Here is a 27,207-nt window from a genome sequence, read left to right on the forward strand (position 1 = left end):
CAACTCAATTAAATACATAAATCTTTGGCACTGCATAGATCCAAAAATAGCTCAAAGATGAAAAAAACAAATAACAGTCAAACACGAAAAATGGGCCAAAAAAAAAAACTCACATTATTTATAGCCACAAAAAAAGTACCCAGAATATTATTAGCCAGTAATTACTATAGCCTGACCATTAAGCCAGTCTTAATTGCTAACCTATATTATAGTTTATAGTGTGTTACAGTTTCACTGAATAATGCACATGACATAACCTATAGTGTGTGTGTAGTGTAACAAGCCATTTTAGCATTATATTTCTACAGTATATATTATATCTATGATTAATTTAAAAGAGTGATATAAATTACTCATGTTTAAACAATGACTCCATTTTCTTTGGTTATTACACATCACACATGTTTGGCATTTATTGCGCTATTATGGACCTTTTCTAAAACCTAATGCTGCCTACATAGACTGCATTTTATTGCATTATACCCAAAAGATAAAAAATATCATTATTTCCTATGTTTTAGATGCATCTTCAATTGTTCAGAAATCAAGTAAATGTATCTTGATTTTAATGTTTTGTTTTATGTTTTTTTTAAATAGAAAAAAAACTGCCTGTTTAGAGTGTTCTAATTGGTCACTTTTGGGTTCCATGACAGTCATGATGCTGCCTTAGAAGGTGGCAGTCTGTGGTGGAAGTAGACAGCCAGGCGGCTCACTAGGTTTTGCAACTAATTCTCTGACGACATTAAATGAGTAACATTGTATTGCAGGAAGACGCATCTCGCCGCGAGTCTCAATGTCAGGTTCATTAGAAGTGACACTGGTGCTGCTCTATAAAAGCGGAGTGTAAATACCCTCTGGAGACACTGTGGTGAGGCCTCCAAGGGCCCCTGGCTCTGCTGTTTGAGAAACATTAGGCTGTGACACTGCAGGAGCGTCTCTGAGTGCTCTGATACATGATGAAATCAACACGAAACCTGAGACTTCATCTTTGGCGCACAGCTAGTGTAAAGCCTGTGTTAAACTTCTTCCATTTACTTCCGAAAGCATATGCTGATGGTCCGCTCTGCAACAAACATGTGAACAAACAATTGCACAGAATTAATGCACATCTAGCCGTCTTTATACAGTATTCTATATTGACGGATTGCACAGGTTCGAGTAGCAATGGGCTTCTTCACACTGCCTGCACATGTGCAATTTTGCTTTTGAAGACTACTGACCACGCACACCTGTCCTAGCGGACATAAAAAATGGGAGGCAGGCGGTCGTCCATTCAGTGCCCCCGTACACACTTTCTGATGATTATTTTTATGTCACGCCTACCTAGCATTCCATAGCAGACTCGTGGATGCGGAAAGTATAACAGAGGCTTAAGTGTCTAACCATATACTTCCCAGGCTTTTGTCTTGAGAGAAAGAACCCCCAGTAATCTCACAAGTTTCCTTGAGAGTTTCAGAATTAATCTCAACAGTGTCTCCAACTGAATTTTTCTCAAATTATCTGAGCTGCATCATCAATTATTTCATTCCTGTAAATGCTTTCTGTACGTCAATACTTACCTAATTTGTGTCTATATTTAATTTTCCTCAGGGATTTTAAAGTCGAAGTGTGCAATTCCAGGGTGAATAGAGTCACTATTCTTCCACTGGTTTAAAAAAAAAGTTAGTCCTTCCCCAAATCCATGCCATTGGACTGATCAGATCCTCAAACAAACGGTAGTGTTTTTGTCTTACAGGTAATGAGAACACAAAAGATATTTTGAAGAATCCATAAAGTGCGTAAATGATGACAGAATTTGTATTTTTTTTTTGGGGGGGGGTGAACTATCCCTAAAGTCATATAATAATTCATACAGTCCTTAAGAGATATATCTGAGTCAAAGTTGATGCTTTAATGAAAGTGCAACCTCTGGGCATTATCATTTCTTTCTAGGTTAGAAACAGAGTAGCCTAGATGAATTCACTGAGATATTCCTTCGGCGTGTTATCATAGAAATTGAAAATGTATTTCACACTTGACCCCCTTGTTAAACAGTTAGACCATCAGTGCGATCAAATAATGATCCAGGAGGCCTCCACAGATATGGTCGCCCAATAGAGGCCATGTTCCCCAGTGTAGAGTGTTTTCAGGAGGGGGAACGGTCCTTCTGCCTCGGCTTCTGATGGAATTTTAATTTCTCTCCGTAAGCTTCACACAACCACATCAAGACTTAAGAACTGGCAAGAAAACTCCCCCCCGCCCTCTGTCTGTTTTAAAGGACAGCACTTTGAATGTCATTTGACAATTTCCTTTTAATTAGAACTAATTTACAGAAAGATGCCCACCAGCTAATCTTTACAGGATAATTAGCTTCTATTTTCTTTACTTTTAATTAAAAAGTGGAAAAGATTTAGCTGATCCATAAATAATTGTTCTTTTGAAATGTTCATCAGACTTCACACTTCTCTTTGGCATGAGTAATATTTAGATCTTATCTTGGATTCTGTCTCTTTAGAGTTAGAGCAGCGTTTTTTTTATTATTATTATTTTATCTGGGATATTAAGAAGTGGAACTATCAATAATAGAAATAGGAACTTGAGGCAAATTAGAATTGAATTAATGAGAAATTTATTGCTTGAAAAACTGCCGCCTCTTTCTTGCTGGAGTGAAATTGGATCGCGGGTATATCTGTTTCAGAAATTATTCCTTGATGAAGAAACATTGTTTTATCTCCAAGTATTTAAGACTCCGATCACTTTTCTCTGAAAGCCCCTCATTTATTTCCTTGATATAAAATGGTCTTGATTTAAAACTAAAGCTCTGAGAGCTCTAGAGCGTTCATCCTCGTTTACCTCAGAAGACATCAGCTTTTGGAGGGTGACAAAAATCTTATCCTAACCAGGCACGAGACAACACATTTGAAGTCATTTGTCTTTCCACAATGAAAGAGGAAATGCTGGACATGACAGAATATATCTGCTGCTTAAATTTATACTTATGTGGAGGAGGATTTTGAACCACAATTAAAAAAATAAATCATCCAATTTCAAAAGCATATAGTGATATTGAATGATTTAGTATACAGTATTTAAAGTGCCATTTAAATATATTTTTTCTGGTGTATTTTCTTTACAATCTTGTATAAAACAATGCATTCCATAGTGTGGTGTATTATTTGGATATTAGGAGAAAAAAATGGGGACAGGCCTTGATTTTATCCGTTGGAAATGGATGTGATTGTAAAAAAAGAAAAGAAAATGAGTGTGACACCAGAGTGGAGCCAGCTGGTTAGAGGGGAGGGACATTTTAAAGGGGTATTTGAATAAAGTTTTTAGGTTTCAACTAAAGATTACAAAGACAAACATTTCTTTTACTTAGAATATTGTGTACCGATAAATATTTTGCAATAAGACCAGAATCTTTCATTGAATAAGTAAAACATGTCAATTTTGATTTCATGCTGACAGCATTTTTAATCTGCTGTTATTATTTTTTTTTTTAATGTATTTTATGTGAGTGAGTGAGTGAAGTGACATTCAGCCAAGTATGGTGACCCATACTCAGAATTTGTGCTCTGCATTTAACCCATCCGAAATGCACACACACAGAGCAGTGAACACACACACACACACACTGTGAGCACACACCCGGAGCAGTGGGCAGCCATTTATGCTGCGGCGCCCGGGGAGCAGGTGGGGGTTCGATGCCTTGCTCAAGGGCACCTAAGTCGTGGTATTGGAGGTGGAGAGAGAACTGTACATGCACTCCCCCCACCCACAATTCCGTCCGGCCCTAGCCTAGAACCCAAAACCCTTCGATTGGGAGTCCAACCCTCTAACCATTAGGCCACGACTCCCCCTTTTATCTTGAAAACAGAAGGCCAAAAGTGGACCATTCTGTTCAGCTTTAATTTATTGCAAGGCTGAAATTATTTTGCATGATTAACGTGTAGTGTGACCTCACCTCAGGCTCAGAAATCCACTACGGTTCACTTGTAAATGTTTCTCTCTGGAGCTCAGTGCAGCTGATGCGGAGCAATGAGACAGAGTGTTTCTGAAAGATGGCCCAGTTCAAATTGGGACAGAGCACAGGAGCTAATGAGAACTCACACCTGAGCTTCAGAGAGCAGGGTCTCTGTGATTGGTGTTGAACATTTGGAGGATGACTCTCAGACTTTAATAGGTGTGTGGCACTGCCAGTTTGGTGCAGAGAGAGAGGCTCTGAGGTTTGGGCATCTGTTGATCCCATCAGCTTGCTCAGAAACGCCCCCAGCATTTTAATGGGCTTGTCAAATGCCAGTCCTGTTTTTATGCCTCTCCAATTCCAGTCTACTAGATGCTGAACACAGGATGTCTCACTTTCAAATGCACAAACAACTCTGCAAACTCAACAGCTTAGAGCCACTTTGCTGTTTTTTAGCATGTACATGTGTGATTTTTCACAGTGATTATGATCTTAATGGACTTTAGCTGCTATAGTAATTGAATATTTTAATCATGGATCTATGAATTTAAACACATTAAACATGCAACCCAGAAAACATGACCTAATTAAGATATAACCAGATGTTTTGCCCTAATTAAATATGAATTTATTCAGATGCTTAGCTTTGAAAAACACTATGTGACCCTGGACCACAAAACCAGTCTTAAGTCCCTGGGGTATATTTGTTTAAAAAAAAAAAAAAAACATTGTATGGGGCAGATTTATTGATTTTTCTTTTATGCCAAAAATCATTAGGATATTAAGTAAAGATCATGTTCCATGAAGATATTTTGTAAATATCCTACCGTAAATGTGTCAAAACTATATTTTTGATTAGCAATATGCATTGCTAAGAATTCATTTGGACATCTTCAAAGGCGATTTTCTCAGTATTTAGTTTTTTTTTCCTTTTTTTTTTTTACCCTTAGATTCCAGATTTTCAAATAGTTGTATCTCGGCCAAATATCGTCCGATTCTAATACACCATACATTAATGGAAAGCTTATTTATTGAGTATCAGCTGATGTATAAATCTCAGTTTCGAAAAATTGACACTTAAGACAGTGTCACATATAATATTTTCAGTATAAAAATAATTTTAACTCAAGGAAAAGGTTCTCATGGGCATTTCAATTCTGAAAAAAAATGGGATTTTCAGGCCTGGATTTTTAAGATTGTATTAATTTCTATAATGTTCTTATAAATTATAAAATCCAAAAATGGTAAACATTCAGAAAAAAATTCACTGAATATTATGTATTTTATATAACATATAAAACAATTATTCTCAGCAGTTATTTTTAGAAATATGAACTTACTGAGTGCAATTGATGGAAATTCACTGGTCAAAAGATTTGTTTAATTTGAAATAAAAACACGCCTAGACAAATCTTTTTTTATTTTTATTTTTATTTTTTTTTGCTGAAAGGTTGCTCTTTAATTAATATCAGCTTTGTCTCTTGTGTTCCTTCTTACATTTACATACAAATAAAAAAATGAGAAAAAATAGGGTGAAAGAAAATAGAAAATAGAAAGAAAAAAGCCTACATTTCTGTAAGAGAATAGAGCTATAAAATTAATTTCCATAGCACAATACACTTATTTTTGCTCTTGGAATAATTTGATGGAAAATCATTTGAGTGCATTTTGAGATGTCTGTGGTATCATAGATCCCAGGTCATAAATCTGAGCACAGTTTTGAGATATTGTTGACATCACTTCTCTAAAGATGTCAGTTCACTTTATCTCAGGAGAAATATCAGAAAATCTCAGTTTTGTGTGCATTTGTTCTCCATTTAATCTCATTGATGTCTAGGATAAAAACATTATGTGGTTATATTAGTTCGCTCTCTATGTGTTTTGGTAAAAATGTTCTACCAGCTGCTTTTTTTTAAGCAGCTCAATCAAAATATGACGCATATCCTGCATGTGTGATTCTAATGAGGGTAACTGAACAATTAAGCAGCTTCAGAAGAGTTGTGCGGAGACGTGTGTGTGTGTGTGTGTGTACTTTCAAACCCGAATGTCCCAACACCACACCAGAATCTGTCTTTGGCCCACAAAAGGCAGGTTTCCGTCCAAGTCTGGCAGGGTTTGGGCCGGTCTGGACATCCCTATAGGCCTTTACATGGCATTATGTATTCGTGTTGGGTCTCAGGTGCTTGCTGTGTGTTTTATCCTCAGGCCAAGCTCATGCCATTTTCAATGGCGCAGCCAGATGAAAAAAAGGCTGCTGTAGGTGCAAGCAGAATGATTTCCATGCATGTAGAGATCTGCTGCTTTGTTCTATGCGATTCAATTACCTCTACCCTAATTAGGAGCCATAGAGAAGACCCAGACTGTGATGGGACTCCACACTGTGGCTCCTGCTGATAAAGTGTGCTATCACCATCAGAGGCCCCAGACGAGCCCCGGCCCGCCTCCAAACGTGTGCATCTGGCTACACCGCCAGCCAATCCCCAACACCAGCCCGATTGTTTTGAAGTTTAGAATTCAATTTCAAAATAATTTCATTTTTCTGCTCTTAGGCCTACTTGTTAAGGCTTTTCAGAGTTAGCCAGAGTTTAGATTTGAAGTGCGGAGACACATTATGAATGACTTTTTGATTCTCGGATTCCCTTGCACATGTTTCCAAGCACTTGTCTTGTTTAGAGACAGCGAGCAGATGTATCTTTGCATCTCTGGGCTGAATCGGCTGATCTTTATCTTGCAGGGGCCACTGGGCGAACAGAGGGTTGTGTGAATGCGATGTAGCACTGTGTTACATTAGAATTCACTGCTGCAGCTTAAGTTGTGTTGTTTTATTATGATGTCTTAAAGCAGGGATTCCCAAACTTTTTTTGTCAGTCGAATGCCTAAGACCTTTAAATTATCTTTACTCGTCAGACTGATATACTTTTTCACACACACACACACACACACACACACACACACACACACACACACACACACACACACACACACACACGATTCCAATCAGCTTATCTTTGTAAAATGGCCCAGCTTCAGTCAGTAAAGCATTATATTATGGTATTAAGAACTATTTAATGATAGAACTTGATAACCATGTATAAATGCATATTTGTAATTTTAACAGAACTTAAGACTGGTGGTGATGCTTAAAATATTTTGGGGTTTCTGTGAAAAAAAAAAATATATATATATATATATCATATTAATAATTATTAAAAGATAATACTACTACTAATTCAACTACCACAATATACAATGCACTATGGATTGATGAGCTGCTGGGTTCATGAATATTAATAACGTTGTCTGCGTTCGGTCGAACTGATTTGCTGAAATCAAAACAGGGATGGTAATAGATGAGCGCCAGCCAATGAAATTTCCATTTGCACATTAGCTCCACCCACTACCGGAGAAACCGGCATATCTTCTGCTTGTTCGAAAGAGTTGAATAATTCTAAAATGAACAGGAGAAGACAACAAAGAATATAGTTTATATGTAGCGTGTCGATTCAGCGTGGTAAGACTCTCGCTCTATCTCTTTGCATGTGCGAGAAACAGCGCTATAAACAAAGTGATGGCGAGTCATGCGCCTTCACACAGAGTTTACAGAGCGTCAAATACAGGTGCACTGTGCATCCATTGAGATGACGTGAAAAGTACAGATCGCTTGATGGAGAGAGAACTCTGAAGCGCTCAGTCAGTGTTCAGCGAGTGAAAATGTGCTAATCTTATAATAGCCTTGGACACACACACTGGCGAGTAAAATCTAAGAATTTATCAGCCAATGGCTAACAGTTGACATAATTTAGTCACACAGAGTAAAATTGAGTTGCATATGCGAGTGATTTACTCGCAATGTAGAAGGTTGACATGATCAAATCTTTGCTGAGAAACTGTTGTATAAAATTTGCTACATGCCTTCTGTCAACTGATTGGCCTTTTAGTATAATTATCTAATTGTTTTAAGCCTGATTGCATGAGCTCACCGACAGGTCGGGCTGTGATCGGGGGAAAATTAGCAGTGATCAGTGCTCGGCAATCTTTATGTGTGAACTATGCATCAAAGAGGCTCGCTGATGCATCACCATTGCCTTACAGACTCCAAACAAATATCTAGCATGCTAAATATCGGGACTGGTCAGCTGATTCGACATCACGTGGTGTCAGGTGTTGTGATGAGCTACAGCCAATGAGAGGGCAAGGCATGGGTTGAGGTCAGGAAAAACAGAGCAGATGTTTAGCAGAATGTCCCCATAGCTCTTTTTCATACAATGAATAAAAATGTCAAAATGCTTAAAAGAGGACCATTAAAGTAGTCCACAAGACTCATTCACTATATTTGAAGTACCTTGACTTCATATGATGAAATGAGGGTGATTAAATGATGACAGCATTTTCATGTTTTGGTTTGCTATGCTTTTCAAGCTTGCAACATGCTCTGAATATGTTGCTTTTTTTTATCAGTAATTTTTCAAATGTTTTGCCCATGCAGTAAATTTAATACACTGTAGTATTTGTGCTTTTATGTGTATATCCAACATTTCTGTCACAGAGAGACAAATTTCTGTCATCTTAACAACACAGATCAATGTTCCACTGCTAACTGAAAAGCTGAAGTTCGTCGACAGACCATCAAAAAGCGTTTTGTGTAAAATGGGTCGCAAAGCCTGCGGTTTTCACATGACTTTCATTTTCTCAGATTCTTCATCTAACAAGAGTCTCTCTATCTAGTAATATATCTCGTCTCATTGATTTTCTCTTTTGGGTTCAAGCGATTCTCTGATGGTGTCAGAGTGCGGCGTCCGGTGTGTTTGACCCCTCCGAGCATCTGCAAACCGCAGCCAGTGTTCAGTCGTCGGGAGATTGATTGTGACAGACTTAAACAGTACACAACTAAATATAGCGAGCTATAGCACTATCAGAAAATGAGCTAGGAGTGCGGGTCTTGTCGTTTAGAAAGTCATTATTCTTATCGCTTGCTGTCTCTGAAATTATTTCAGGTCTCTTCATGCAATGAATGCAGTATAAAAGCCAAACATGTGCAAAGGGCTTGAACTTTGGCAATCGAAGCAGTGGAGGGCTGTGAAGTAGCCTTTTAAAACATGACTCTGATGCAAAGATCCACTGGATTGTGACACATTTCATGTTAAATGTCTTGTGAATATGGTAATCGTCCAGTATCCTGGTATTATCTTCTAATTTAACTAGAGGAAAATGAGTTTTAATAGCTTTTAAAAGCTATTTCTCATAGATCTCACACTTAAACATAACTTAAACTGATGCATGCTTGATCCTTGAAATCATAAATCAAATATTTTTATATCTGTGATGAAACCAGGACATTCAGATATTACATCAAAGTTTGGATAGATACCAGCATACAATTCTAGTCTCTCATACCATGCAAAAATACTAAACTGAGATATCAGTGTTTTAATTTAATGTCACTTATTAGTGATTAGTGACAGCAAAATGTATGTGGAGCTGTGTAAATTTTTTAAATAATCATATTTGTTGTAATTTAATTGTAATTAAATTGCCTCATAGAAAGAGTGCAAATTAAGAAAAAAATTAATTGTCAGTACTGAACTGAAATAAATTTCAAAATTAAAAAATTGATAAAAAGTGACAGTAAAGACATATAATGCAAATATTTATATTTCAAATAAATTTTGTTCTTTAGAATTTTCTGTTCATCAAAGAAAAAAAGAAAAAAAAGGATCAGTTTTAACGAAAACATAAAAAGCATTGCATCTCTTTTCAGCATCGATAATAAGAAATGGTGGAATAAGTTCCATTTGAAAACCTATTCAAATAGAAAACAGATATTTTAAATTCTAATAATATTTCACAATATTATGGTTTTTACTGTATTTTTGATCAAACTTACAGTTGAATCAAAAATTAAATGCAGCCTTGGTAAGCTTAAGACACTTCTTTCAAAAACATAAAAAAAATCTTTGAAAAATCTTTTGAATAGTAGTATATCATTTTTACAGTGTGCCATCACCTTGAAATTTTTTATTTATTTTTTGTATTTCTAGTCATTTAAAGACATTTAAAGCTGTGGTTGATGGTTTTTTCAGGACTCTTCCGCTCAGCTTTTGTTTGAATAGTGTTTGAAAACCCGTCTCGCAGCCGCTCCTCATCCTCGCAGAGAGAAGTGTCAGGCCTCAGCAGTTCAGAGCGGCTGATATCTCTCTGCCCATCTGCTTTTAGCATATTGAGATGTATTGAGAGAACACAAGTGCCGCTTCCCTCCGTAAGCCAGGGAAAGGCCTGAACATGATTAGATCATAAAACTGTAACCTAATTTAAACTCTAGCTCTCCAGCGCTTCACACCGTGTCTATTAGAGATATGTGCGCTAATTCTTTTCATGTAGCATGAGTCCTGCAGATGTAGCGCACTATAAAAGAGTCATTTAGCAGTCTTAATGAACAGAGAAGGCCGTTTGGGAAGATCAGGTAGTGCTCGACGCTGCTCTGTGGAGGAAGAAAGGGCTCTTCACGGAATTTATTGCTTTATTAAAGTGAGCATCTCGACTGTTACAAACGAACAAAATGACACGTTAAGTGGTGTACTTAGGATGTCAACTACCCTAACTTGAGAATATATGGAAATTTTGACATGCAAAAGATTAGTTGTGCTTATAATGGTTTGATGTAGAAACTAAAAGCAAGTTAAGTTACATTTTTACACTTCATATTTTTGTTGGCATTTTGGATTGTTGCAAAGGTGTTCTGAGTGGTTGTTCGCATGTTAGCATATGCAGTTGCTATGCTATTCTGGGTGGTTTCTAGGGCATTGCTAGGTATTATTATAATGTATTTTTGAAAATGTTCCAACACTAAGTATGAATGATAATAAAAGTAGTATGTGATATATAATACTACTGAGGCATGCATTGCCATTTTTTTTTATTTTTGAAAGAAGTCTCTTACCAATGCTGCATTTATTTCATATAATACACACACACACACACACACACACATATTATTTTATTTCGATTTAAAATAAATGTTTTTCTATTTTTATACATGTCAAAAAGTTATTTATTTCTCCAAATGCCATTATTCACAATTTGATTAGTAAGTTAAGAATAAGAAATCTTTTGTTACTTTATAAATGTATTTACTTCAACATTTGTTCAATTTAATGCAACCTTACTTAAAGTTAAGTAAAAGTATCTTACTGACACCAAACTTTTGAAAGGAAGTACATGCACACAAAGTATTGGTGCTAAATGCATTGAATATTAAATAAATCTTTTTTTTTAAATGCGGTGGTCTGACCTTTTTTTTCATACAATTTTAGGTGCAAGCAATTCAACGAATGCCCTTGATTGTGGCAATATGCAAATAACCCCACTAGAAAAAAAAAAAGGTTCAGCTACAGGCTAAAGTCAAGAAATCATTTAGATTTAAAGAAATAACATTGCACAGAGCAGAGAAAAAAAATTAATCATTTGGAAAAATGTCTCCTTTAAGATTGCAGCGGTGTATTACCTGCAGGCATGAAATGTAAATGGAAAATCAACATTGTATCCTGTGATAAGGCGGACAAATTAATAAAGGCATTTTCTGTCCTCCGCTCCTGCTGATGCAGGTGTTAAAAGTCAGTAGGTCGTGCGAGAGGAACTTTTCTTGCAGATGAAGAGGGTTTCACAGGTTTGACATCGGCTGAGAAGCGGCGGCGCTCCACACGTGCAGCAGCGGTCAGGAGGATACTCAGTCAAGTAGGCTACAGGAAACACTTTCCTGAGGAGAGATTATGTTATGAATGCTAGTGTACAGCATACTGTGTAGCTGTTTTTCACAAAATTATTATATAACACAGTATTCCGTATGGAGCAATACAGCTACATTTTTGCATGTGCATTTCAAGGAATCTAGGAAATAATAATTATTATTATTATTTTGCATGAAAATAAATAAATAAATCAAATCAAATAATGAGTCCAAAAAATATAATACTACTTTTTAGTTTTGGAAATAGTAGGTCAAGTTGAGTGTATTGCATTGTGGGGATACAGTATGCAAATATGAAACCGTTTGTGTTTATACAAACTGCTTTCTGGAAAACCAGTTTGTGTGGTAGTATTTTTGAGCATAGGCATTTTGTTTGATATTGCAAAATTAGTGCAAAATGCAGTTTTGTATAGCGACATTCAGTGGCTTTGTTTCAAAATCTACAGTAACAATCCCAACTGAAGTAGAACCTTAAAAGTGACTTGAATTTGAACTATGTATGTCAGAGAAATAGTGCTTCTTATGGAAAGAGCAGTGACTCACAATTGATTTCAATGGCTTTTTATGTTAGTCTGTTGCTAAGTGCAATTTTTTCACTGCAGTACATTATGGGATTGCTTTTTCCACAACGATACATGCTATTCTGTATCAAAATGTGGGCAAAATGAGGTTGACTAAAAATGGATGTACTGTAGAAACAGTTTTCACTCAGAAATCCAGTGTATCTCAGAAGGTAGCATCATTTTGGAGTGTCTTTCACATGTTCCTGACACATGTGCTGTACACGTGTAAGTGTGTTCCTGCTTGGCAGCGTCTCACTTACGACAAACTACATTATGTATTTGATTGTGCTGTGTTCTGTGTGTAGGTCCGCTAGATGGAGGTCTGGAGGAGGAAGAGGAGGAGTGTATATCTGATGCAAATGAACTTACTGCTAAAGAGGAGTTTTCAGTGGAGGAAAACTTTCCTGCTGACTTTGAACCAGACAGCCTCACCTGTGAGGACATGGAGTACTTCTGCAGCAAAGGTCAGATATTCCTGACGCTTCTGTGTCCATGTATAGCATGACCTCTCATGTAGAAGATCTACAAACCAAGGAAGTGTTTAGATTTTCATTGCTGTGCTTATTCTAGTGAAGCGAATTGTTGCTTTGCATTAGTAGAAATTCAGTTTTGCTAATTGATTCCCAGCTGAAGTCCGACTCTGAGGAGTCTCTGATCACCGGTTTGATGGCAGTTTTAAACCAAAGCTTGTACACACACTGTTTTGGCTGGGCTCGCAGAATTGTGGGAAAAACTCCAGCAACCTCTGCATCCAGGTTTGCATAGGCTCCCTTTGGTATCTGATTCTCACTATGTGCCTGAAAACTGGAGTTTGATGTAGGAAATGGCAACCGGTGCGCTGGCTAACCTTTAGTTATATTCCAGAGAGCATTTACCATGGCCAGTAAAACATACTTGAGCTTTTGTCACTTAAAGGTATAGTTCACCCAAAAATAAACATTCTGTAATTGTTTACTCACCTTTATGTTGTTCCAAATGTGTATGAATTTATACATACAAATAATGAGATATTTAGCAGAATGTTAATGCACTGGTTAAAGTACAACACATTTAAAATGTGTCGGTTAAGCATTTGCATCTGGTCAGGTCAATTAGGACCTGACTAATTTCTATGTTTTAGTTCATAGTTATGAGAAACTCTGGAGCCCCAGAACACATGCAATGTCATCCACCCCTCGAGACCCTTCTCAGGATTCCCAGTTCTTCTTTTAATGTTCATTGACAGGAATCTGACTGAGCTTGTGCTTTGAATGTCCCTGTGCCTCAAACAGAAATGTTTTAAATCATGTTACTTTCAAAACTCACGTTGCCCAGAGGGATTTTATACAAGGTTTGTCTTTGAGGAGTAGAATCGTTTTATGTCTTGCACAAGGTGGGCCCCGTTTTAATGATTTTTCTTCTGTTCTACCCGTAAAGGTGTAGCAGGCGTGACATGCCTGAACCTTAGAACTAAAGGCAGTTTGGTAATATTTGGTTTCTGGGTCAAATGAAAATCTTCATACTGTATGTGCTTTTGTTTCCCGCTGCTTGATTGAATGTGCTTAGTGAAGGCCTGCTGATGAATACAGTTTTACTTTGTTTTGTTTGTGGTGATTTAATTCAGATTCTCAAGGGATAAAACACAGTATTGAGATGCTACATTCAATTACTATTACTAAAAGATCCCAAGGTCGTTTTCTCTTTAGAAATTAATTAGTAAAAATGCAGACATCATGTAAAGTAGATGTCTATATGAATGTGTAGTTTTCAATAAACTCATGGGATTTATGAAAAAAAACTGCTTTGGTGAATCAAATAAGCCTTTAAATTACAAAACTTACAAATTACAACTTTTTTACCATTATTTTATTACCATGATAATATTTCTTTTAACAGTTTTGTTTCATTTTATTAATTTATTTACTGTATATTTACTATTTTTTTTTCTGCATGTAGTACATTTTTGTATTTTTAATGTGTATTGGATATGGTATTCTTTTCTTTTGGAAATACCATCAATCCTACGGGAATTATGGAACTAGCATAGCAACAATACAATACTATTTTGTAAAGCTTGGATCAAGGCAGTTTTTGAGTACTTGTATTTTGTACTCGATGGCCTCTTTTGTCTCAAACACCACCAAGTTTTAGCAAATCTCCTCTCTTAAGACTCCTTTGAATTATTTGATGGCTTTGCTAAAACTAAGACCACCAGTGAGCCAAACTTTCAACTCTTTTACTTCCAAAGAGATGCTTTAGTAATCTTTCCGTCGTCATATACAAGGGGTTTGCGTCAGATTTCTTAAGCACCCTATCGGCCGCAATTCATCTCTAAGTCTTGCATGTCCTCAAATTCTTCGGACAAGTTCCCATTTTCTTCCTGTTAATACACAGTACAAGCTCATCAGGTGTATTCAATACCCCTGATCCTCTGCTCAATTAGATCTCTTTAAAGCGCATTTAGCCCAGCGTCTGAGTGACTTAAATTCACTCCACTTATGCAAAAGTGCTATGAATTGAAGTCAAATGCAATCCTGGTGGCATTAAACGGTTTATGTGTGTTATTCCTCAGCTATAGGATGGCAGAGAGGGTTCTCTTGATTAAGTAAACCCTCTCAAATGAGATGGTGGGCTGTAATTAGCCAGAGCTAAGTCAAACGTCTGAGCTTTAAAAAGCATTCACTCATCCCTGGGCCTTTATCTGTTCTGGAGAATAAGGTCTCCTGTGTGAAGTTCCTCGTTGGCATGCAGTTGCCTCATGGCTGGCTCATAGTTCAGTGGTCGTGTATCTTTTTTGGCATTTGCCGACAGCTGGCTTGTCAAGAGAACCTAAAACCTCCATTAAAAGTTTCATCCTATAATAGGTATTAAAAAGCTGTCTGAACAAAAAGAGGAATCACCCGTCTTCATTAACTCACCAAGCCCTTATTAACTTTGATCAAACAACGGTGAAGTTGCAAAGAAGCTTAAATTCACAGAGGTCAGACGGATGGATGCCAGCAAAGTCTCACTCACTTGCTTCAGTCTGAATCTGTTGCACCTTGCAGCTCATGTTTTGAAATGGAATTAACCCGAATCATTGAGAGAAATCAGAATTGGCAAATGCCTTACAATTCCCATACCATGATTATTTTTGAGAAATAAAAAAATTAAATAAAAGCAGAAATTAATTTCTCATTTACTTCCCTCGTCAGTCTGTTGCCAGTTTGTGTGATTTGTAAAAATTAGATTTACTGTTCATAAGAACCATTCACTTGGAAGGGTTTGGGTTAGGGTTAGGGTTAACATTGGATAATACTGCTGACGCTATACAGTATGTTTCTATAACAAGAACGGCCAAGTAATGAAAATATTTGGATTTTGGTATTTTTATTTTAATTGAACCCGATAAGAACTACTTGATTACACAAGTACTTGATTCACTTAAAGTAATTGGCTATTGAGAGTAAATTGTTCAGTAATTCGATTACACTTGTTGCTCTGTACTGTATGTTTCTACAATTTTCCTTCTGCATTATCTGCGTATCTACAATTTTCGAGCACCGTTACATCATGAAACTATGTTAATATCTTTATTTAATCTAACTGGAAAAGAACTGGTTCTTATTCTTAAATAGACTATTTGATTCACTATAAAGAAGTGGCTCAAGAGTCATTTGTTCAGTAATCAGATTACACTGTATGTTTCTAAAATGTTTTTTTTTCTATAATCAAGAACTGTTATTTAATGAAAATAATTGGATTTCTGTATTTTTAATCTTACTTTAATTGAACATATGTACTCACAGTATCTTTGACTGTTCAACACACTAAAGCTTGGACGTTCAATGTCCAACACCAATTTCTTTGCACTGATACGCTCTTATGAAATCATTGTGAAAAACCAAACACAAAAATAACTGTGTGGCTTATAACAGTAAGCGTTCACAAGAACCATCGTGCATTATGATCAGTAAATCTTTTTGAAGCATTGACTCTTTGCACATCACTCATTCCAATTCCCAGCAGCCTCTGTGGAACCAAATACCCTGAAACAGCAGAGGTGTTCCTCTCTGTGGCGACCCTAAACTGTTTAGAGAGGGTCTCGGCTTCAGTGGCATCATTGCACACTCATGTACCATGAAATGATTGAGACGCTTCCGTCAATTGCTTCATACGAAATGGTTTCGAAACAGCAGAGCGCACTGTGAAATGAAGCCCTTGCCGATGAATAGTTGGGCGCACAGACGTGAATAAACATGAAACCTGAGGCCTGAGATGGGCCTCCTTATTTGAAAGAGGAGATGGAGGGAAATAAAGAGAAAAAAGCCACCCCTGATAGTCCAGAGAGACAACCTTGTTGTCTCCTTGACAATTGAAGCAGCCCCCCTCCAAACAACTTCCTTTTCATGGTCAATTTCACATTTATGGGCGCTGCGCTTGTGAACAAGTTTCAAACTGAAATTTACAAGCCGCTGTCACACTCGCTACTATAATTGTGAGAATGCCGGTGTTACATATATTTTTTTACTTTTACAGAAATTGTTAAATTTGACCTTGCTTCCAAGTTTTTCTGTTCTCGTAAATGTTTCTTTGGGAGTCAGTTGAGTTGGAGTCACACAGAGTGGTCTGTTTTTTTTTGTTGTTGTTGTTGTTGTTTTCTTTTCTTTACAGTGTAAATTGAATTGTTGAAGCCTTCAAACCGATTGCGAATGTTGGCCTTTTCTAATGACAATACAGAGCACGATCTCAAGAATGCTGCGGCATAAATATGTTCAATATGAATTAATTGATCTTAATGACAGCATTGAGATTCCTTCTGGTCTGATTGAATCACAGCGGAGAAAGACTTGAATAATTATGAGTCATTTTAGCCTGTAGCACGGTGCAAAATGAACAAATCCTTTGAATCCGGGCAGCCTTGTGACGCGAGCCAGTAAACAGTGTGCAGTAGAATTAATTATGCTCTTCTATTTGCTTCTTCCTCACTAATCAGGATCTTCCGCTGCAGAAAGATCTATTCAATACATTTTTTCCCATCGCTGATGGTAAAGTCAAGCGAATATGGGAAAATGCTCATTTTGCGGAGTGATAAGATGAAAGACACATCCCTTTAGCCCCGTTTGACTCTGTGCAGGAAATCATTCATTAATGTTTGTTAAGTATGACAATCTAGCCAGGCCAGATCTACATTCTCCAGACGGCATCGCATGGAGAGATAACGCAGGCCAGCAGCAGCCAGAAGAGAGCACAGCCAGTTCCTGTAATGATGGGGAATTTATGGGCCTTTAAAGAGATAGTGCTGAGGTCTTCCACTAATCACACACTCCACCGGGGTGATGGGTGGGATTTTGCTGGGTTAAAGTATTTCCCTTTTTTCTTGTCCATCCTAGAGGCATTTGCATTTTTATAATAATATATCTTATATAGTTTTTTTGCTTCCGAAAGCTGCATGCCACTGCAGATTATTGAGAGGAAAAGCAAAACTGTGGACTTTGTTTGAGTATTTGTTGTACAGCTGTCTCTAGTTTTACAGGGAAATCTGTTTATTTAACAGCAGTTCACTTTATAAAGTCCTCAATTACCACTGCTTTGAATGGAGGGGAAATATTGGCTCCCTAAGTGGCCACCCATCATCAAGCATAACAAAATTAGCACTTAATCTTCAAAACGCACAGGATACATAATTCTAAAGTTCCCATTATTAGAAAACAACGAGGCAATTTCGGTCATGTAATAGCTAGAGACAGTTTTTCTGTTTTTGCTCATATTAAATAAGTATTTTGCTTTATAAAATATACAGTACACACAGAGGGGGAACACACATGGGTGAATCACTAACAACAGACACTTCCAGGTTTATTGGAAAATAATTTTGGTGCTGTTGATAAACGGATACCCAAAACCCTCACAAAAAGTACATGGTACAATAATAGCATCAGATACAGAACCAAGTGAGCATGAAATGCTCTCCAGAACTCATTTTACTTCATAATCTGATGTTTTCTGGGAATAAAACATGATGGCAAAACAAATTGAGTAGATCCTTTGGGAATTAGTTGGATTATAAAAAGATTTCTGTTTCTATATCTATTTTTATATTCCAACATGTTACTATATGTAGTGCAAAATATTATATGCAGGTATATGAGAAGTGAAAAATATATTTTCATTTAGGGCAATAAAACATTTATTATATGTAGTCTATTTTTTAGCCATGTTGTTTTACCATTAGCATATAGAATGAGTTTTTTTTTTTTTTGGCATACTGAATGCTTTTTTTTTTTTTTTTTTTGCATTTCCTGCACAAATACTGTGTTATATGTGGATCTTTGCGCTGCTGTATGTATGAGGTCATTCAAAATCTAGACTAAATATTTGTCTGTTTGATCTTTCTGTCACTCTCTCTCAGTTTGTCGGGATTAGAAAGCTCAGATCTCCTTAAAATCACCCTCACCAGATTGACATTTTCAAGGGCTTCCTTGGTAGAACAATGCTGAGAGGAAGAGAAAAGCCAATATGACTTTGTGTCTACCTTGCTGCAGGAGCTGTTTGTGGAAATCGCCTATAAGCTTATTGACCCGCATGCATGTCACTGCCATTACACAGAACAGAGGAGCTGCGATCTGATTGGCTGATTTCAGACTAACTAATGTCTGACATATGCATGCATGGTTGAAGGCATGCATGCAAACATCATCTTGGAACTCCATATCAATCTTGCCATTGTCTTTTTATTTTTTAGACCAGTGAGCAGAAGGGCTGTAAACCTTATGTGTGACCCACCTCATTTGACAGAGATTTAAACTCTGCTTCAAACACTAGTGAGCTGCCGCACTGTCCACTGTACAAAGCGTACTACAAAGACAGCTACTTTCCTAGGCAGCACCCTAATTGTCACAACTGACTGATTTGAAATGCTTTTCACAAGCAACAATTCATTCAATGGTCACTCACTCACATCACACAAAAGGCTTGGCAAGTATACAGTTAATTCCAATTCTATTATAGGCATTAGCATGTTGCTAAGCAAATAACTCACTGTTCTAATTACTTAGTTTTTTAAAGGATTGTGAGTATGAAACTGTGTGACCGATGAAGTATGAAATTTTATTTTGTGAGAAAAAAAAAAATATATTTTTCTAGCGTGTGTGTGTGTATATACTATATATACAGTGTAATGTCCCTTTAAGTCAAAAACTATGCATCAATTAATTAATTATTTCTCTTTCTCTCCTCTAAATTAACCGTTACTTCACCGGTTCCCTTCGAAATTAACTGTTACTTTTAAATTAAAAATGAATGTCAAATACACAGTACATTTTATTTTAATATAATATTGTAATTTAAATACAAAAATCTTGTCATTTATTCTTGGTCCAATAAATCCAGCCTTTGTGAGTATAAAATAAATAAATAAATAATAAACATTTTACTTTAATTCTAATAACTGTCTTGTCACACTGTTTCATGCTGTAATGTTCAACAACTAAAGACAAATATTTATACTTTTTCAAAATCACTTTCTAGCTAACTGTATAGCTTGTTCTGCTCTAGCATTTACTATGGTTGCACTGCTTGTATTGCTTTTTTTCTTTTGAATAATTTGCCTCTGCTTATATTATTCTGATTTGTAAGTCACTTTGGATGAAAGTGTCTGCTAAAATTAATCAATTTAGAATTGGAATGTTGGAGGTGAATATCTGGGGTATTTTTGCCTGCTGAGAGATGGATACAAAATGCATGCAAGAGTGACAAAGAAACTCGAAGGAATGCAAAAATACAAGCAAGATGTTGAAGAAATAAACTGAATGCGACTTCTGACTTGGGATTTTAAAAAACATCACAAGTATATTCTGTTGCATGTCAGTGTTCTTCATTTAATGCAGGTCATTTCTTTTGCACTGTACAGTACCTGCTTGGCACAATGTTCTCCCGGTGGATTCCCTCTATGTTCCTGAAAGAAACTTCATCAAGCAGCTGTGACACTTGTTCCCTGCGAGGTTGCCTGGGCGATTGTGTTTAAAATGCATTGCAAACGGTGTTAGATAGAAGGCAGAAAATCTTTAATCACTGCTTAATTAACAAATCATCTTGTAGCTTCATTTCCTGAGCAGTAATTAAACTGTTCCAAGACGTTTCGTTACAGAGCTTAACATGTTCGCCGGAGATCAAGGTAGAGCCTTTAATGTTATCTCGCTGCCTTCCCAAACTCACTACACTGGAAAGGAACTGTTGATATTGCCCTTTGTTATCCTTATGGTAATGCTCAATGAGTATGCTAAGGAGCTTCTCAAGACCTGACAATACAAATAGTGAAGCACTTTTAGTGGGAGAGCGAGGAGGACAGCTTCCATTGCAGGAAAATAGGTCAGAATGACCTCATGTGCTGTAAGTAGGGCAGCGTGGCCCTCTCCTCTCGCCCGGGTGTGCAGAGGCAAGCAAGAAGCTGCGATCCTTTTGGCCATGTTTACTGCCTGCCTTTGAAGTGAACCACGTCTTAACTGGCTTAAACACACCGTGGCGAGAGAATTTGATCTTTAGATTAACCCATCCGGATGGACCAGTGTGTGTTTGAGGACCATGGTGAAGGCCGTTCCGCCGCGTTAGACGGTCGCTGAGAGAGTCTGAAGTATCAAGTGACTTATGAAGTTTAGACAAAATGTTTGGTTTATATGATTTCTTTATTGTTTTTTTAGGGGAGGAAAACGGCAACAGAGAAAATAGGAGAGACAGAGATGGAAACAGAAAGTGAGAAGACCAGACACCCCCCTCTGGAGCAAGAGGAATGGGACGGTCCAAGTAAGTGCATCGTCTGATTACGTTAAAGTGCACGTGTTTGTGTTACATAATCATGAATTTTGACTATATGTCTCATAATTGTGACTTTATATGTCCAATTCTCACTTAACATTCATTAACTGTACTTCAATACTGTCTTATTATTCCCTTTTGTATCGAAGCCTTTTTCAGATTGACAATGAGGGACAAGAAAGACAAATTTTTTGACATTGTCAACAGCAACTTTTAAACCAAAAGACATGGGCTTCTAGTTCAAATCAGTTGACTTTGAGGTCATCTGTTAGTGTACTCCCAAACATTGACAAAGTTAAGTTTTTAACCACTGATATTTTAATATTTTTAAAGTACTACAGTATTAGTAAATGTATTTTTGTATTTTCAGTATTTTTCATACTTGTACAGTTTTTATTTGTAATTTCTAAGCTAGATTCTTTTTTATTTACTAGTTAGTAATCTATTGACTATGTTAAAAAGAACAAACACTTTGATATCATGTCACAATTGTGAAAATGCTTGAACAAGAATTTAAGTCAAAAGTACACTTAAAAATAAACGTTCCAAATGAGGTGTTTTCCATAGAGGAACAATGTTGGGTTCTCCCCAAAAACCTTTTGTGAACCTTCATTTTAAAGAGTGTAGGTTCTAAAAATAAGTTGTTTATTAAACATTTAAGTATTTCTGCGAAAAGTCACAAGTATGAGAAATAAAGAACACTTGTAGCTTTCATTTTTGAGTGATGGGCTTGGGCGCGTCATCGTGGATTGGTGACCATCTCCTAGAGTCTTTCTACACCCCAAAAGCTTTCTGATTTTATATGCTGTAGAACAGAAATATCAGAGAGGAAAACCAGTGTGTAGTGCCCCTCTGATATCATACTCAGTCCTGACGGTCCAATCCAGCACGCGACCATTCCTGGCCCTCCTTTTAACCATTTAGCCCATTAGCTAGCGGCCAGTAATCACTTGTAAGCGGCTCATTATGACACGTTTTAAATGAATCCATCTGGGATCAGGGGATTTCAGACGCTCAATAGCAGGACATCTAAAGATATCCTTGACAAGGCCACCCGACAGAGGTAAAACTCTCGACTGCTTCTGAAGACTTAAAGAGCTCTTGAATTACGGAGAGCCTATTTTTCGAACTTTTTTTGAATTGTGATGTGGGGATCTGCTTTTGATCACGGTCTCATTGTATTAGCATACAAAGCAGGGACCGTGTTACTAAGGAAAGAAGGCAACATGGTGCACAGTACCATTTACTAAGCTTTTTGTGCTTGCTTTTTAGCATGCTATCTACTTCCATGGTTGTTAGTGCACAATGCATGATATATTTTATGAAATGAGGAGATTTCTAATGTAACTGAATGACAGACCTGTGTTTCAGATGTTAGACTGAATGTCTGAGCTTTATATACACACACACACACACACACACACCATTCAGTAGTTTTCTTGAAATATATCACTTAAGTCATATATGCACTATATGCTTTCATTATATGGAAAAAAGCAGCATGGATATTCCGCAGATGTTCTCCTTTTATCTTCTACAGAAGGAAGTAAGTCATACAGATTTGGAATGACATGAGGGTGAGAAAATGATGACAGAATTTTCTAGTTATGGATAATCCATCCCTTCAGGCTTCAGCAGAAAGCACACAACAGACATAAAAACAGATATCTTTTATTTTCCAAGAATCTCGCCTTACCATGTAGATTTTCCCTCGCCGTCTCTCAAAAAAAAAAAAAAAAAACAGTTTTATCTGTCTTTTTGCACTTCTTTAAAGTCACTTCATCAAAGTGATGGATAATACATCCAACAAGATAGCAACGGCAGCAATTGCTGTTCAACCCTAGCATCACATCGCAGAATACACAAAATATGATTCCTCTTTTAATGGATATGACCTCCAGAATTTATTGCAGGTACGTACATTTATAAGAAAGTGGATTTTGGCAAGTTAGCACCGTTGAGCCCCCTGGGGTGTGTATTTTATACGGACAGCAAATCAGAGTTATCAGCACCTATCAGATAATGCATTTATCATTAAACTTCACATTTGCATTTCAGTCTGGAAAGGAAATGAGAATTGGCAGCGTAAGATAAGAGCGGTAGGGATGACGGTAATAAACGGTCCCTGTGATCAGGCAGGGGGTCAGAAACATAACGATGAGGGCAAGCACATACAAAAAGAGGCATCATAGACCAGTTAAAGCTTTCCAGAAAAAAATGCAGAGCTTTAAACTCCTGTTTAAAAACACGTGGGGCTAATCAGCCCAAAGTCTCTCTGATCATCGATCCTGTAATGCTGAGAGAGAGAGAGAGAATTCCCTCCGTGTTTGTTTTGAATGAATGATTTTTGTCGCTCATCTGTAAAATTATCACACACAAAAAAACATGTTCGATTACAACACTAGAATTGTACATTTTCTAATGGAAATGTGAGTGGTGCTTGAGGTCTCCAGATATGGTTTGAGTGTAAGTCTAAGGGGTTCTTTTCACCTGTTTTGTCACCTGCTTAGTTGAAAATTGTAAAACTTATCTTTTAGAAAAAGAAACATACAAAAAGCTGCATGATTTCTGGTTTCAGGTTTGGAGCATAAATGGAGCAGGGCGTGTGACTTGTTGAAGTTCAATATTTTGTGTCAGAGGTTTGTTATTAAATGCTAAGTGTATGCACGGTTGCCTTAGCAAACTCTGCTACCTAGTCTGAAATCAGTCGATAAGTTGGTGTTATAGTTTCAGTTTGTTCTATCAGACATTTTTAAATGCCATTCCTAGCATATTTCAGCTAATTTTTTATTTTTATTTTTATTTTTTAATTCTACATTTGTTTATTTTTACTTTTGTCAACTCTCACTTATGAAAGTTTTTCTTTAAAAGCATTGATTATTTAATAACAGTTTAATACTATAACATTTTATAAATAATTAGTATAAATAAATTAAAATAACTTATTCTCTGTAGAGTATATATACACTCTCTGGCCACTTTATTAGGTACACCTGTTTAATTGCTTGGTAACACAAATTGCTAATCAGCCAATCACATGACAGCACATCGATGCATTTAGGCATCTAGATGTGGTGAAGACGACTTACTGAAGTTCAAACCGAGCATCAGAATGGGGAAGAAAGGGGATTTAAGTGACTTTGAACTTGGAATGGTCAGTGGTCTGAGTATTTCAATAACTGCTGATCTGCTGGGATTTTCACACACAGCCATTTCTAGGGTTTACAGAGAATGGTCCAAAAAAGAGAAAAAATCCAGTGAGGGGCACAAAATGAAGTTCTTTTCAGAATATCCAATTTATAAAAGTAGATGGTGACTTATACTGTTAATCTGAATCCTGACAGTATAAAATAGTTTTAAAAAAAGAACAATAATCACCGTAAAAGAACCATGAAAGTATTCCATATGAATCGTGTGCTATATTCCTGGTCTTCTGAAGTCATACTATAGCTTTGTATGAGGATCAGACTGACATTTAAGACGTTATTTGCTGAAAATCTTGCCTCCAGCTCTCAAATTTTATTCAAGCGACATGAGGGTGCGTAGATACTGACAGAGTTTTCATTTTTGCATGAACTATCCCTTATAATCTAGTTTGTCAGATTCATCTCAATGCTGAATTCCATATTTACCTCCTGCCATGATTCTCTGATAGCGCCGACGGTTGCTAATGCTGCTGATAATCTTGTTACATTACACAGATACAATCTTTTCTACATGCCCCATTCGCTCCTCACAGAGACATTACTGTCAAACTCCGGCAGGAGTGTGGATTTCTGGCAAAATAGAATGCAAATGAGAAAATCTCCCAACAGGAAACATCCCTCTCAGAATACAGGATATGACATCGCTCACGCAGCTGCCTCACTGTCTCTCGAGGAACTGTACAGTGGACATTAATCTCTGCACATTATAACCGCATTCACTTTCACGTCATGTCTCCTTCTGAAAGGCCATTTCCCTCTTTCATTCCTCCCATTGTGTTGGAAAAATCAGATGGGCATGTTATAATTTAAATAAAGATGGGAATCACACCATCAAATATGAACATCTCAAATGGCATGACTTCCTGTTCACAGCGATTAAAAGCAAATTTATTTAGTTTAAGAGACTACCTTGTTATCACTTTATTTATAAATTTTTTTGGACTACTTTTTTAATGTTCAAATCTGGACTCTTTGTTATTTCCCGGCTTAAGTTAAAATGCATGATTACGATCGGAAACAGTTAATTCTTAATTTTTCGGTGCGAACAAGATATTTAATAGAGAATACATCGAAAGAAGGACAGTAGCTTAATGAAGAGGCTCGCACAGGTTTCCTCCTGCTTTAAGAATCTTTATCAACCAATTCCAAGATGAGCTTTAGGTGAAAAAATGGCAGAAGTTCACAAGATTCAATGTTAAGGGGGTCAAAAATCATTATATTATTCACTATTTAGAATTTTTGGTCACACTTTATTTTAGGGTCCAATTTTCACTATTAACTAACTATTAACTATATATATAGATATCTATATATATAGATATATATACAATTTAACCCTTATAAGTGCTTCAGTTCCACAAAAGTTCACTTAAAGTTTCTTTAGTCTGTAAGCTTGTTCTGTGAAGGCAGGAGACCGTCCCTGAGATTAAAGGAACATCCACTCTCAGCTCATAAAGGCGATGTTCTGTTATCTGCTCCTCTATCTCTTTCATTCTCTCTCGTCATGGGCTTCTATATATTAGTGGTAATAGCCTGTTTTGTTAATTATCATGGATGTCTTTGATACATATCTTGACACGCTCCTTGAGGCATAAAGAAAGTGCATGTGCAGCAACAGAAAGGGAAGGAAGCTTTTAAGCATTAATGAACTTCTTTTTTTTGCACTTATCACTATGTCTGCCCTTAAATAGAAGCCTTTAACTTTCGATTATATTTTGAGTTATATTGAGGAAAACAACATTTTGGTCTCTCTTGTATTAAAGTTTATATATATTATAATACTGCTGATATTTTTTTTATATGTAATATTAAAAAAAGTGTATGTTTATTTATCATATATTCATTTTAATTTTATTATGTGTGTGTGTGTGTACCTTTATTTTATATTGTGTTATTTATTTATTTTGACCTTTTTTACTATTTTATATTATATATTCTGCATGAGCGTCCAATGAGCATTGAGCAACCCTCAGCTGGATCCAATCACTTTGAGGACTGACACACCTCCTCATGGGCGGCTCTCTAAGCTCAGCAGTGCCTGTCGGGCACCGTCGTTTTTGGCTCTGTTTGCCAGCTGTACCTGGGCCACGAGCCGAACACTGGCAGGTTCTGCTGAAGAAGCCCTGAAGACAGACATGAGCAGGTATCCAGCCACCTCCACCTCACAGTCAGGAAGCATGTATAGATTCCCTTTTGTCCTCTCAGCCCACCTGTACGTGGAGCTGACACTGTCCGCCCTTGACCTGACCCCCTCACCTGCACCAAACAATAGCCGTTTCTGCTTTAATGCACATATGTCATGAATTTGTGGAGCAGATGGTCACGACAGCATGGCAGGTGCCTTAACAAATGTTTTCATTTGCTGTGCTGCTATTTATATTCAGTGCATAACACAGCACCACAAATATTAGAAAAGGCCATTGGGTGTTTTTTTCAACATGCGTCACTATTATCAACGTGTCTTTTTTTTTTATCTTCCCAGTCCAAAACAAACAGATGGCAGTTATGGGTTTAATGCTAACTGCTTTAGATTTCTGTGCAGAGAAAAGACGGATGAAGGTCTTAAAGGAATAGTTTCGCATAAAAATAAATATTCTGTCATCATTTACTTGTATTATTCCAACCCAGCATGATGGGTTATTTTTTTCCCTTGTGGAGCACAAAAGGACATGTTTATGCTTTTCAGTCTAATGAAAGTAAATGAGGCTTCAAAAATCCCCATCCAGATTTTTGTATTCAAAGTCTTTTAACTGCAAAAATGACTTCTTAGGTTTTTATTACACTTATTTTGGCAAAAAAATTTAATTCCTTTAATTTACTCCCCTTTAAACCGCTCAAAACCTGTTTGACTTACTTCTGTGGACCATACAATTGTTTTGTTTTGTTTTGTTTTGTTTTGTTTTTTTGGTTCCCATTGATTTGCATTGTATTTTTTGTCAATGTGAAAGGAAACTAAAATTAATTGCTGGGTGAATTAAC

At 36.8% G+C, this 27,207-nt stretch overlaps 1 protein-coding gene across 1 annotated transcript in view; it reads left to right on the forward strand.

Moving 5' to 3' along the window:
* Nucleotides 1-12,536: 12,536 nt before the first annotated feature.
* The window catches only part of zfpm2a (zinc finger protein, FOG family member 2a), a gene marked incomplete at its 5' end in the record, with an annotated part of 96,304 nt that continues 81,633 nt past the window's right edge, over nucleotides 12,537-27,207 (forward strand). The window contains 3 exon segments of the mRNA XM_026227571.1: nucleotides 12,537-12,714; nucleotides 20,908-20,930; nucleotides 20,932-21,010. Of these exon segments, the coding sequence (XP_026083356.1) occupies nucleotides 12,537-12,714; nucleotides 20,908-20,930; nucleotides 20,932-21,010 (280 nt within the window).

Source organism: Carassius auratus, chromosome 41, assembly GCF_003368295.1.
Source record: "Carassius auratus strain Wakin chromosome 41, ASM336829v1, whole genome shotgun sequence".
NCBI classification, from domain to species: Eukaryota; Metazoa; Chordata; class Actinopteri; order Cypriniformes; family Cyprinidae; genus Carassius; species Carassius auratus.